Source organism: Bombina bombina, chromosome 6 (genome assembly GCF_027579735.1).
Source record: "Bombina bombina isolate aBomBom1 chromosome 6, aBomBom1.pri, whole genome shotgun sequence".
NCBI classification, from domain to species: Eukaryota; Metazoa; Chordata; class Amphibia; order Anura; family Bombinatoridae; genus Bombina; species Bombina bombina.
Window position 1 is genome coordinate 251,737,680 of NC_069504.1, and position 15,081 is coordinate 251,752,760.

A 15,081-nucleotide genomic window follows, 5' to 3' on the forward strand; every position below is an offset into this window, starting at 1 on the left:
TATATATATATATATATATATATATATATATATATATATATATATATATATATATATATATATATATATATATATATATATATATATCCCTGCTCCTGTCCAGGAATCCAATACAGGCATATAGCAGTAGGGGTGGGGGGCTGCTTCTTTCACAAATGCTGTGCCTTGCTGATATCAAATACATTGTAGATGCAGTTAATATACAATATATATATATACAATGAGCCCTGCTCCTGTCCAGGAATCCAATACAGGCATATAGCAGTAAGGGTGGGGGGCTGCTTCTTTCAGAAATGCTGTGCCTTGCTGATATCAAATACTTTGTAGATGCAGTTAATGCCTTTTTGGCAGCTGTGGGGTTAACTCCATCTGCTATGTATTTGAGCCGTTTTTAGAGAGCAGGAGATTGTGTGGAAGGTTCCATAATAATTACAAAGCCCAAGTTTCAGACTGCAGACATCCCTTGGCTGAAATATAAGTAAGTGGCTTTCCCTCCTCTTCAGTCTCCTGCATGGGCTCTGCTTTTAGACTTTTATAGATTGATCGGCTGCTGAGATCAAATGTGTGCTAAAAGCAACCACTAGATGGAGCTGGTTTGCAAGAAATCACATACAAATCAATGCAGTACAGCCACATTTGAAGATTTATTTATTTTTTTAGCAAAAAATTGCGTACTCTTACGGATTTAAATCGCATATGCATTTAATCGTGCAGCCCTACTACCTAGGTTTAGCTTTTCAAAAATACCACCAAGGGAACAAAGTAAATTTGATGATAAAAGTAAATTGGAAAGTTTTAAAAAAAAAAAATTGCATGCCCTATGAATCATGAAAGTTGGATTTTGACTAGACTGTCCCTTTAATTGGATCAAACATACTGTGCCATTGGAGCGCCTTCTTTTTTTGTTTGTTTTTATAGTGCTTTGAGGATTTTTAAAGAAGAGCTGATCTGATTAATCTGATGATAGACTGTCAATATTAGACAGTATTTGGCACCTCTAATTTTGGGACTGGGACTTTGTTGGTAATATCGGTTGCTGCATGAGATGGATTTATCAATGCTTTGATATAAAACATTTTTTTTATATTATAGTTTTAGCACAATATATACCCTACTTGGACTCTGAGGACAGAATCTATGAGCAGGGGCGAAATTACGACTGGGCCGCCAAGGGTGCAGGCCCAGCTCCAAAAAAAATATTATTTTTTAAAGTACTACTATATACAGTATGGGGGGCTGGACTATGTAACAGACTGCTGTGGTCACTTTATAAAGTACTGGGGCGGGTAGGGTCAGGCCAGCCATCTCACCGGCAGATTACAGACTGTGTCACTGACTCACTATATACAGTACTGGTGGGTTAAACAGTGTCACTATATACAATAATAGGGGGTCAGACCATCTCACAGACTGTGGGCACAGGGTACCTCCTTTTGCAGACATGTAATCTGTTTCACATTTTTTTTCTGTGTTAAATGTTAAAAAAAAAATATACGTATCAAATTCACTTTTTTTTGGGGGGGGGCCTTCTTAGATTCTTGCGCCTGGGCCCTGTGGTTTCTAGTTATGCCTCTGTCTATGAGAACTATATGATTTGTGAAAAACTTTGTCCTTAAAAAAAATCAGCTATGCGTTTTCAGTTTTACTTGTTCTTCGGTAACTGATAGTTTATATAACACCTCTATTATAGATATTCCAGCAATGAATGTTTGGTCAAGTTGTAGGTTATTACATTCTCATTTAGATAACAGGGCATTAACATTGTGGAAGATATTGTAATTAATTTAGAGCTTTAATTAGGTTTTTTGTGTTTCAGGTTTTAAGATGGATACATTTACCAATACAAGTTGTAAAGATGCTGTTTTTATTTATTTATTTAAAAGGGACACAGAAACCAAACGTTTTCTTTCATGGTTCAGATAGAGCATACAATGTTAAGCAATTTTCCATTGTATTACTATTATAAAATTATCTTTGTCTCATTTGGTATCCTTTATTGAAAAGCAGGATGGTAAGGCTGGGATCGTGCACATGTCTGAAGAACTTTAAACATTTGCAAGAGTACTAGATGACAGCACTTTTTCCTGCCAGCTCCAGACATGTGCACACTACCTATCTAGATATCTCTTTAACAAAGAATAACATGAGAATGAAGCAAATTTTAATATCAAAAGTAAATTCGAAACTTTACAAAAATGTAAAGCTCTGTCTGAATCAAATAAAAAGTTTTGTGTTTCATGTCCCTTTAAACTGTTTCAGTTTGCGAGTCTCATACAACTTTGCATGTTTCATTTACATGCGATCTCCATAGCAACTTATTTTTTTTTTAATTTTCAAAAGAGCTTTATTAAAGTCAGAGAAACATACAAATCATAAAGCGGTTTTACATGATATAAATCGATAAAGTTACAGGATATCATAACTCAGACATCTATTAATGGCATAGTAATTAGAAACCAAAACATCTTTTTCTTTACGTATTATTTTGAAAGATAGCTAAAGTAATGGTAACATATCTTAAATGATGAATACAAACCCGCAGGATGTTTATCACAGAGCGGACTATAGCTATACATCAATTATAATAGTGCTCTTTCATTGGCCCCCTATAACTAAAATGTAGGCCTCTCTTGGGCCTGTTTCCATGCTAAAAGGATATTCGGGGATATTATGAGACTTGTGGTAGGTAGGAGAATCTACAACTTACCGCCTTGCACCATATTTAAAGACATCATAAAACTATTCGTTTCTATCACATGTTTATATAGGTGCAACGGTCAGGACTGGATACTTTATTAGCATTTAACTCACTAAAAAAAAAAAAAAAAAAAAAAAAATGGAAGAAAAAAAAAAGGAGAACAATTGACCATTTTCATGGTCTAACTAGAGAACTACATAAGCATCTGCTCAGAACTAATATCCCAGCAAACTTAACCCACCTTGTTGAGCCTGAGTGGTTATCTACATACACTTTCAGTTAAATGTGGTGTAATAATAACTATGATACTGCTCAAAGAGTTTTCTCCTTGAGTATAACACAATTTGATAGCATTGATTAATGTTATGAACACCCAACAGCAATCCCGGCCGTAGACCACAAGATGGGTGTTGATATTGCTATCCCTTGTTTTCCACCTTTGTTTTTTTACCAAAATCTGAGACAGCGTCTGCATCACTAATAGCGTACTGCAGAGAGCTGCATGTTGTCCGCTGGGATAACAAATAGAAAGGTTACAACTAACATTATTACTTAATCATAAACATAGGGTGACAAGTTTAAAACCTATTCAAACCAACAATATACAACTGCTATAACGATACCACTGATTCATCAGGCTGGCTTTAATTTGTCCCAGTAATTGTGCAATATAAACTGTCTGTTAAGGGTTTTTCTTCCGGAGTTGCAAAACATGTCCATCTGCCAAGATTGAGCCACATCCGTGAGAGGCAATATGTTGTCAGTGTATGCATCAAACCTGGGTTTGCCTCCGTTTCCCTGTTGAAGAAGTGTTTCAAATTTGTGCCGCAGGGCAGCTTGACCACGAGTACTGGGCTTCTTGATTTGGTTAGCGGCCATTACACAGTTTGTACCGACGCCATTGCTGCTTTTATATGTTGTGTCAGCCCTGAGAGGGATTCTACACACAGGACTCCCCTGAAGCTGATCAATCAATCTGTATGAAACCAGGGAAGACGACATAGTACTCACTATTATTTCCCTTTTGCTTTGTAGAGGGGAAACCACGGGAGCACCCTTGGCCGCAGCTCCGACCTCCACAGCCTTCTCGTCTTTAGCTCTTGCTAAATATGCCAAATGCGATTGTGATAAAAAGTCCCAAGGAGCTCTATGCATTAAGTCCATAAAGCGATGTTCCAGTCTCACCATAATGGCATCGATGTGGTTCTCATAGGTAGTTTCCGCCGTGGCAGCCATATCTGCTACGCAGTATTAAATTTCTTTGTAGTCTCTAAATTTCTTTTCTCAAGAAGGTCTCTTTGCTTGTTCAAAGAAGCTGAATAGGAATGAGAAAGTATTATTTTATCTCCAGCCCTGACAATTACCCTCGGGAGACCGAGGGGGGTAGCGCTGCCTGTCCTGAGCCGCCGCTCCAGGCTTTTACTGTCCGTTCTTATGTTCCGGCGTCAAAAATACAGAGAACTATCCGATTTTCGTCAAACAGACCACTGCATCAGCAGTGCCAATCTTTTTATGTTGTAAGTCGCTGTAAAAAGTACCCCAAACCGGCGGGTTATTAGGCAATCGGCTGGAGCACTAAGAAAATGCGACCGTTCACAGTCGCTGCTTGGACACGCCCCCCCCATAGCAACTTATTTTAACATGAGTGTAATTATACATTGCTGGTCGTATCTGCACATAAACTACTTATAAAGCCCTGACAGTGGTTCAGTTGTGCTTACTGTATTTCTTTTCTAGCACCCAAGTTAACATTTGCTGGCAGTGCTACCCATAGAGGGTAGTTAGTTTATGGGGATCTTTACTCCCTATATAAACAAATGAATATGATTATGTCTGGTAATTCCCAGCAAGGACACTGGAAGCTGCAAAGTATGTTGAACTGGTAAGGAAGTACCTATTATGCAGCCTGTGATAAAACAGTAAAAATAAAACAGTCGGTACGTCACCTTAAAGGGACAGTAAACACCTTGCAAAGTAAAACAGCAGCAGCAATATACTTTTATTTTTTATTCATCTCCCTCGCCATAATATATAGCTCTGAAAGTTGTGGTGTTTCTTATTTTCAGAACTGAAAAAGCAAACTGCAGACTTATTAAAGGGACACTGTACACTAGATTTGTCTTTGCATAAATGTTTTGTAGATGATCCATTTAAATAGCCCATCTGGGAGTGTTTTTGGAACAATGCATAGTTTTGCTTATGTATTTTTTTTAATAACATTGTGCTGATTTTCAGACTGCTAACCAAGCCCCAAAGTATCAGATGTAGACCCATGTCTACAGACTACTGCTTGCTCCTGTTTGTATAATGGGTCTTCTCGAATGCAGGGGAGAGGGCATGGTCTGCTCTTCCTGCTGTCAGCCATTTTCACTGGGTGTCCCAGCCTAACCTCATTAACAGTGCTAAACTGGGAGCTTCTAAGTAAGTTTTGAAAAGGTTTTATAATGGATTTTTAGCTCAGTATCTGTGCATGTTCTTCTTTATTGTAGTGTCTATTAGATTAATACTTAGAAAGAACAATGGAAAATTAACATTTCAGTACCTGTCACAAACATCAATTGGGAGCATTTGTTTATCCAAATCTTCTTGTTTACATGGTTTTTGTGTAACCAGAACTTAGCCCCTTTATGGCGGGGGGCGGCAAGTGCTTAGATCGGAATAAAGTACCGATTTAAACACTTGATGAAAAATTGAAATCAAGCAACCGTCAATGCAATCACATGATTTCAAGGCTGGGATTGGATCATGGGGGGCTGCCTAAGCGGCTAGGGACGTCCCTCGGTCCGATTTTTATTTCCTGAAAGGAGGAGCCTGCAGGATGCCATATAAGTTAGAATGTGTTATGCCATCTTAACGGTGTTAAAGCAGTTAACTTCAGAAATGTTCCGTATGGGTGGGAAAGCAAGGCAAAATCTGCTATTTCAAGTGAGAAAATAAAGGTGAAGCTATTTGCAAACTATTTAATGCACTGCAGTAGGTAAAATGGATATTTGGAAACATTAATTTCAAGGTTTATCTATTGTCTTGCAATAAAAAGAGAACGTCGAGTCAAAATTAAACATTCATGATTCACTTAAAGAATGCAATTGTAAGCAACTTTCCAATTTACTTCTATTATGAAATTTGTTTTGTTCCATTGGTATCCTTTGTTGAAGACTAAACATATATAGGCTGATTTAAGAATATGCACGTATTTAGCATTATATTGCACCAGAGCAATATGTGCTAATGACCAGGGCCGCCACTAGAAATTTTGGGGCCCCTGACTTAACCATTGATAAGGCCCCCCTCCTTTGACATGTGCAATTTTTGACCAAGTGACTAAAAACGTTAATGCACTTTATTCTTAAGTGTCTATTTAAACTTGGAAATGTTGTAAAGGTAGTAACATACACACACACTGACACACTCATACAGTGAAACACACACACTCACTTAAGGATTCAGATATAGACACTCTAGCAGACATGCAAAGAAACACACTAAGACACAGACACCCAAACAGATACTCAGCACTTGTTTACATTGACCTGACAAGTAATGAGGTAAACTACAGTTTTGTAAAAAAAAAAAAAAAAGGAGATTTAGAAAACAAAATATAGAGTTCTGATTATCTTTTTGTAATGGAAGATGCCAACTAAATGATGACAACAGCATGCAGTGGCTGAAAGGAAGGGCCCTGAACTGCCTAAACAATAATTTAAAGGTTAAATGGTGGATTGGTGACTTCCGGAAAGGTCTCGTTAGTCTCAAAGTCTGTAGAAAGATGTGAATAATCAGTAGTAAGGTCAAGATGTCCTAAAAAGGAACAGACAATGGACACACACACACACAAACTCAAACTTGCACATACATCCAAGGAAACACCAACAGAGACAGCCTCAGAAAACACACAAAGACATACACACACACAGAAAACACACAAAGACATACACAGAGAGACAACCACATAAAACAGAGAAAGGCATTCATACATACACACACCCTCACTGAGACATCCACAGAAAACACACAAAGACACACACACACCCTCACAGAGACATCCAGAGAAAATACACAAAGACAAACATAAACATACCTTCACAGAGACACCCATAATAAAGGCTCAGACATATACACACACCCTCACAGACATCCACAGACAATGCACAAAGACATAAACACCCACCCTCACAGAGGGACCCACAGAAAAAAACCCACACACTCAGAGACACAAACCAAAGCACAAAGACATAAACACAGACACCCACAGAAACACTCACAGGAGGAAACATTTATGCACCTTGCATCCCCTAAATCAACAGTGTGTGACATGCATGATAAAAAAATTGCAGAAATTAAGAGATCACTTTTTAAAGAATCATATTTGTAACTGTGCAAACAAAAATAATTCTGTGAATTCAAAATTGTACATTAATGATCTGGGTAGATGGCTAGATGAAGAAAAGTACTTTTAAAAGGTTGACATATGTTTGTTTGTTTTTTCCCCATTTTCCCCAACCAAGAGCACCACTTCAAATACAGTGTACAAATGTTCCCATCTGTCAGCTGTACTTATGGATTTTGAAAATGCTGTACTCTATATGGTCTTGGTGGAACCGTAAGCTGTGGTACTCATATCATTAGATCTGGTTAAATGCATGATTTAGGCTTGTTCGTATGTATTTCAAAATTAAGTCAGCTGTAGTGTAAACTGAACAGTTTTAAGTTAACCTGTCTCATTTCAAACACTGAGCAATCTTAGTCTGAGAGTATAACATTTTATGCAGATGTAAAAATCTTAGATAAAATGCCTCCTTGAATCTAGAAAGTCCTTGCATAAAGGGGCAGTAAACTGGAATGTAATTAATTAAAAAAATACATATCTGCCATTCTGCCAAAAGGGCACCTACCATTTGTGTATTGAAGAGGAAACATTTCTGCATGGTTTTAAATATAGAATTTCTACAGCATTGTCAAATAATCATAAATACACTGCTGCTAAACAAATGTGTTTTTATGGACCCCTGGACCCACCAAAGAAATAAAAAACATTTGCTAAGTAAGTCCTACCTCCTCTGCAAATGAAAGTGATCTGCCGTCTGACTCAGGCACACACTGTACAAACAAAGTGCCAAGTCTGTCTCACACTGTGCATAGTGGTTTAGTGCACACTCAGAAATCCTGTCAAATGCTAATACTTCACTCCTTGTAATAACATTTCCCATGCTCAATTAGCACTCTGCTGCCAATTTTTTTTTTTTTTTAGTTCTTGCCTCATGCCCCCCCCCCCCCCCGGCCCATTGGGCCCCTGACAGGAATCACCCCTGTCACCCCCTGATGACCGTCCTGCTAATGACACAAACCAAAATATAAGAACAATAAAATGTGTCCCGATAATAAATAAGAAAAAAGATAATTAGTCCCAAAGTGTTGCAAATAAAAGTCAATGTTGGTTCCTCAAAAAGAAAGAAGTGAAAAACATAGTGTAACCCTGAAATAAAAATGTATTAATATTCCACACTTCCTGTAATCACACTTGATAAGAGTTTTTTAGAACTAAAATATGCGCTCTTTATAATAAACCCACTGGATATCAGGATCTTCCACAATATATTTATTAGTTAAAATACATATGCATATATTAAAACTGACACATAAAAGTCACGCAGGGCAGGAAAGCAATGTCGGCAGCAAGTGTTAATGGAGCCCAACACCCAGATTGTAAACAAGAATACACACGTGTGTCTGTTACAAAGTATCTATTCTCCCTCCAACATAGGTTTCCCAATGTGATGTGGCTTTTTCAAGAAACCAAGGGTTACACACAGTGTAATATGTAAAACATCGCTATAAACATTGTTGCAAACACTGCTGCTTGCTGTCAAAGGACACATACACACTCCTGAGATCACCTAGGTTACTCTTTAACAAAGGATACCAAGAGAACTATGCAAAATTGATATTGGAAATATATTGGAAAGTTGTTTAAAATGTAATGCTCTCTCCAATCCATTTAAGTTTAAAGGGACAGTAAACACCTTTATATTTTTATTTTAAATGTTTAGTTATGCATAACAAAACAACTTTGCAATATATTTTCATTATTTATTTGCCCACTTTTCGTGTAATTTAGTTTCTCAAGGCTAACCTCATATATTTCCCTAATTGGCTTTATCAGATAACAAATGCAAAACAATGTATATTATACTAATTTTATGCCTTGATGTCTGTAGACTAAAGCCCTGTTTAGCTTCTCGAAATAGAACAAATGGTAAGTGAAGTTTGGCTATTGAAAATGATTGCAGTAAAATGGTTGTTCATTTGTTTTAAATATGTTAAGACTTGGCTCATATGGTATTCTATCTATAGGAACCCAACAGAAACATCTTGTAATTACAAGGTGTTTACGGTCCCTTTAAATGTTGCCTTCATTGCCCCTTTAGCATGAGTCAAAATTAAAGGGCATGCAATTTTAAATAACTTTCCAATTTACTTCTATTACCAAATTTGTCTCATTCTTTTGTAACCTTTCTTAAAGAGCATACGTTAGAATTTTTAGTAGCAGAATTACACTACTGGGAGGTAACTGGTGATTGGTGGCTGCACATATATCCCTAGTTACTAGCTCACCTAGCTCCTAGTAGTGCACTGCTGCTCCTAAATCTACTCTTCAAGAGACTACCAAGAGAACAAAGCAAATTTCATAATATAAGTAAATTGTTAAGTAATTTACAATTGTGTATTTTTAGATGAATAATTAAAGTTTAATTTTGACATTACAGACCCTTTAAAGGACATTCAAGACCAAAAAAAAACTTTCATGATTTAAATGGGGGATGTAATTTTAAAAAAACTTCCAAATTTACTTTTATCACCAAATTTTGCTTTGTTCTCTTGGTATTCTTAGTTGAAAGCTAAACCTTGGAGATTAATTTGCTTTAGTTCATGTGTTTCATATAGATAACATTGAGCTCATGCACGCAAAGTTACCCTGGAGTGAGCACTGATTAGCTAAAATGCAAGTCTGTCAAAACAACTGAAACAAGGCGGCAGTTTTAAGAGGCTTAGATACAAGGTATTCGCAGAGGTAAAAAGTGTATTTCTATAACAGTGTTGGTTATGCAAAACTGGGGAATAAGTAACAAAGGGATTATCTTTCTTTTTAAATAAAACAATTCTGGGGTCTATTGACTGTCCCTTTAAATATACTTCACATACATGTGGAGAGTAAAATCTTTCACTGAAAACGATTGCATTTATTAAAAATTGTAAAACCACCGATATTCCAGTTTTGGCTGGAACATCTCTTTAACCCCTTAATGACCGAGGACATGTAGGGTACGTCCTCAAAAAAAAGACAGTTAACGCCTGAGGACGTACCCTACACGTCCTCGGTCTGGAAAGCAGCTGGAAGCGATCCTGCTCGCTTCCAGCTGCTTTCCGGTTATTGCAGTGATGCCTCGATATTGAGGCATTTTGCAATAACCTTTTTTTAGCCATCCGATGCAGAGACAGCCACTCTGGCCATCTCTGCACCGGACATGGATGGCCGGTATCATTGGTGGGTGGGAGCCAGGGTGGAAGGTTGGAGGCGGGTGGCGGCCATCGATGGGCACGGGAAGGGAGTGGGTGGGAACCACTACACTACAGAAAAACTTGTGTTAAAAGTGGGAAAAAGGGGGGGAATACATTTTATAAAAAACGATCAGTCAGGGGGTGGGAAGCTACACTACAGAAAAAAATAAAAAGAATAAATAAAACCTATTGTTTTTTTGCAAACTGGGTACTGGCAGACAGCTGCCAGTACCCAAGATGGCCCCCAATAAGGCAGAGGGGGAGGGTTAGAGAGCTGTTTGGGGAGGGAACAGGGAGGTTGGGGGCTAAGGGGGATATGACACAGCAGCATATGTAAATACGCTAAAAAAAAATAAAAGATACCTTTTATTTTACTACTGGCAGACTTTCTGCCAGTACTTAAGATGGCGGGGACAATTGTGGGGTGGGTGAGGGATCAGGTGGGAGGCTGATCTCTATATTAAAGCTAAAATTAAGCCTGCAAGCTCCCTACAAACTACCTAATAAACCCCTTCACTGATAGCCATAATACACGTGGGATGCGCAGCAGCATTTAGCTGCCTTCTAATTACGCCAAAGCCATATAAGTCTGATATTTCTGAACAAAGGGGTTCCCAGAGAAGCATTTACAACCATGTGTGCCATAACTGCACAAGCTGTTTGTAAAAAATTTCAGTGAGAAACCTAAAAGTGTGAAAAATGTAACTTTTTGGTTTGTGAAAAAGGAAACAATATTTTTTTATTTGATCGCATTTGGCGGTGAAATGGTGGCATGAAATATACCAAAATGGGCTTAGATCAATACTTGGGGGTTGTCTACTACACTACAGCTAAAATTAACCCTAGAAGCTCCCTACATGCTCTTTAATTAACCCCTTCACTTCTGGGCATAATATACTTGTGTTGCACAGTGGCATTCAGCGGCCTTCTAATTACCAAAAAGCAAAGCTAAAGTCATATATGTCTGCTATTTATGAACAAAGGAGATCCCAGAGAAGCATTTACACGATAATTGCATAAGTTGTTTGTAAATAATTTCAGTGAGAAACCTAGTTTGTGAAAAAAATTGTGAATTTTTTTTTTTTTTATTATTTGATAACATTTGGCGGTGAAATGGTGGCATGAAATATACCAAAATTGGCCTAGATCAATACTTTGGGATGTCTACTAAAAAAAAAAATATATACATGTAAAGGGATATTCAGGGATTCCTGGAAGATATCAGTGTTCTAATGTAACTAGCGCTAATTTTGAAAAATAATGGTTTGGAAATAGCAAAGTGCTACTTGTATTTATGGCCCTATAACTTGCAAAAAAAAGCTAAGAACATGTAAACATTGGGTATTTCTAAACTCAGGACAAAATTTAGAAACTATTTAGCATGGGTGTTTTTTGGTGGTTGTAGATGTGTAAGATTTTGGAGATCAGTTAGAAAAAGTGTGTTTTTTTCCATTTTTTCCTCATATTTTGTATTTTTTTTATAGCAAATTATAAGATATGATGAAAATAATGATATCTTTTGAAAGCCCATTTAATGGCGAGAAAACGGTATATAATATGTGTGGGTACAGTAAATGAGCAAGAGGAAAAATACAGCTAAACACAAACACCTCAACAATGTAAAAATAGCCTTGGTCCCAAACAGTCAGAAAATGGAAAAGTGCTGTGGTTAAATTACAATATCGTATTGCACGGTTGTTTAACTACATACAATTAAACATCAAAATCTCAATGTTTACTGTCCCGCTAATGACAGGTTTTTAAATTAATGCATTTCAGTTTCAAGAAGCATTTTTTGCAACACACAACTATTATCAAAAATGCTTCTGATAAAATATCCTTATTTCTGTGATATCTTTTATTGTACTGAAAACATATGCACCCTCACCGCTTTTACTCAGAGATTGAATAGTGGCACATTTTTCTCAGTAGTAATTCTGAAGCAATACATGTTCTTAAAGCTGGTGCAACGGTTGACAGAGGGTGCGCAAAGCATACGTACATATGCTCTGTGTACAATAAAAGATCTCCGAAATTGGGATAGCTTTTACTAGAAGCATTTGTTTCCTCATACTTCAGTAATACAAAAATGTTTCTGTTCATGTGCATTACAAGTTTGAGTTTGTCCATTTAAGTTTTATTGGTCTGTATACGTAATGATTAATACACTATACGTGACAGGGCAGATGATCAGCAAAATAAAATAACTACTTAGACGGGAATGAGTCACTATTAAGCATAATTTAATATATGTAAAAGTTCATGTGTACATGCATTTAGAAGAACTTTATTTCTCAAATATATGCATATGCCGACGTATAAAACACAGATACGTGAGGGATAGCAAGTCTTCGTATTCACAGATATAATAATATGCTTCCAAGAAGCACTGTTCGGCGAAACACAGACTTCCACATACACCATGGTCACCTGTAAAACATTTCCCATTACCTTTCCGGGTCCCGGAGTCGCCATTTTGCCTACGAGTGTTTATGATGACGTCGCACTCCTCACGTGCATCCAACAAAACACTTGCAATCCTGGCACGCATGCGTGTTGACGTCAAACAACTGTCAGGCATGAGTGTCTATCTAAGGCTAACGGCAAATTAGGATATGTAGGAGGCGTGAGGTTTACAAGCGTTCTTCTTCGTTCTAACTGTAGATTAGTTGCACATTTAGATTATAGATAGACATTCTAAATAAAGGTCATTTAACTTGTGTTTGTAAATTTGATGTGTTTGTATATTGCATCCATATTTGCACAGCGTGCAGTGTTGCCAGGTGGACAGTCCAGTATTTTAGTAGGCTGTCCAGTAGAAAAATGGTAAAATCTTCTAATTCTTCTAAATTATTTTCTGCAATGTTTGTGTCTCCAGGAACAAAAAGGGGAGCCCTATTTTGGGGTGTAAAGTCCCTGTTTTCCTCATAGACTTTCCACAGCCAGCCAGCTCTACTCACCTACATGGATACAATGTATCAAACCCTCAGCCTACAGGTTTTTATACATACACAGACACTTAAAACAGCTCTGTCAGTAACAACTGTACAAACTGCTGAGGAAATAATGTTCACACAGCCTTAAAGGGCAGGATAGCACCTGGTCACACATTCTTAAAGGGACAGACAAAAAACCACACAGCCTTGAAAGGGTCAACTATCACCACACGCACACAGTCTTAAAGGGACAGATCGCAGTAATGTTCATGCAGCGCAACCTTAAAGGGCAGCTTGACACCTGCGCACAGAGCCTTAAAGGGACAGATCACCGTAATGTGGACGCAGAGCAGCCTTAAAGGGCAGCTCGACACCTGTGCACACAGCCTTAAAGGGACAGATCACCGTAATGTGCCCGCAGAGCAACCTTAAAGGGCAGCTCAACACCTGCGCACAGAGCCTTAAAGGGACAGATCACCATAATGTACACGCAGCGCAACCTTAAAGGGCAGCTAGACACCTGCGCACAGAGCCTTAAAGGGACAGATCACTGTAATGTGCACGCAGCGCAACCTTAAAGGGCAGCTAGACATCTGCTCACAGAGCCTTAAAGGGACAGATCACTGTAATGTGGACGCAGCGCAACCTTAAAGGGACAGTCTAGGCCAAAATAAACTTTCATGATTCAGATAGAGCATGTAATTTTAAACAATTTTCCAATTTACTTTTATCACCAATTTTGCTTTGTTCTTTTGGTATTCTTAGTTGAAAGTTTAACCTAGGAGGTTCATATGCTAATTTCTTAGACCTTGAAGTTCACCTCTTTCAGATTGCATTTTAACAGTTTTTCACCACTAGAGTGTTAGTTCACATATTTCATATAGATAACACTGTGCACGTGCACGTGAAGTAATCTGGGAGCAAGCACTGATTGGCTAGACTACAAGTCTGTCAAAAGAACTGAAAAAGGGGCAGTTTGCAGAGGCTTAGATACAAGATAATCACAGAGGTTAAAAGTATATTATTATAACTGTGTTGGTTATGCAAAACTGGGAAATGGGTAATAAAGGGATTATCTATCTTTTAAAACAATAAAAATTCTGGTGTAGACTGTCCCTTTAAAGGGCAGCTCGACACCTGCGCACACAGCCTTAAAAGGACAGACCACCATAATGTGCACGCAGCGCAACCTTAACGGGCAGCTCGACACCTGCGCACAGAGCCTTAAAGGGACAAATCACCGTAAATGTGGACGCAGGGCAACCTTAAAGGGCAGCTCAACACCTGCGCACACAGCCTTAAAGGGACAGATCACTGTAATGTGCACAAAGCGCAACCTTAAAGGGCAGCTCGACACCTGCTCACAGAGCCTTAAAGGGACAGATCACCGTAATGTGCAAGCAACACAACCTTAAAGGGCAGCTCGACACCTGCACACGGAGACTTAAAGGGACAGATCACTGTAATGTGCACGCAGCGCAACCTTAAAGTGCAGCTCGACACCTGCGCACACAGCCTTAAAGGGACGGATCACCGTAATGTACACGCAGCACAACCTTAAAGGGCAGCTCAACACCTGCGCACAGAGCCTTAAAGGGAAAGATCACTGCAATGTGCACGCAGCGCAACCTTAAAGGTCAGCTCAGCACCTGCTCACAGTCTTAAAGGGGCAGGCACACACAACCTTTTAGTGAGTTTACACGCACAGCTTTAAAGGGAGCGATAGTATGCATCCCCATGTGATGCACGCAGCCTTAAAGGGATGCTCTGTCTTAATGGGACAGTGGCACATGCACGCACACAAACACACAAAGCACTCTCAGCCTTTAAAAGGACAACTTGCGCCACACGCATGCAGCCTAAAAGGGACAGTTCACGGTAATATTCACG

At 38.4% G+C, this 15,081-nt stretch overlaps 1 protein-coding gene across 1 annotated transcript in view; it reads right to left on the reverse strand.

Annotated features, from left to right (window-relative positions):
* The window catches only part of TBC1D15 (TBC1 domain family member 15), a 903,088-nt gene extending 890,304 nt beyond the window's left edge, over positions 1-12,784 (reverse strand). Inside the window, exon 1 of the mRNA XM_053719215.1 lies at positions 12,707-12,784. Coding sequence (XP_053575190.1) covers positions 12,707-12,730 — 24 coding nt within the window. The 5' untranslated portion in view covers positions 12,731-12,784. The remainder of the gene's footprint in view (positions 1-12,706) is intronic.
* Between the last annotated feature and the right edge of the window lie 2,297 nt (positions 12,785-15,081).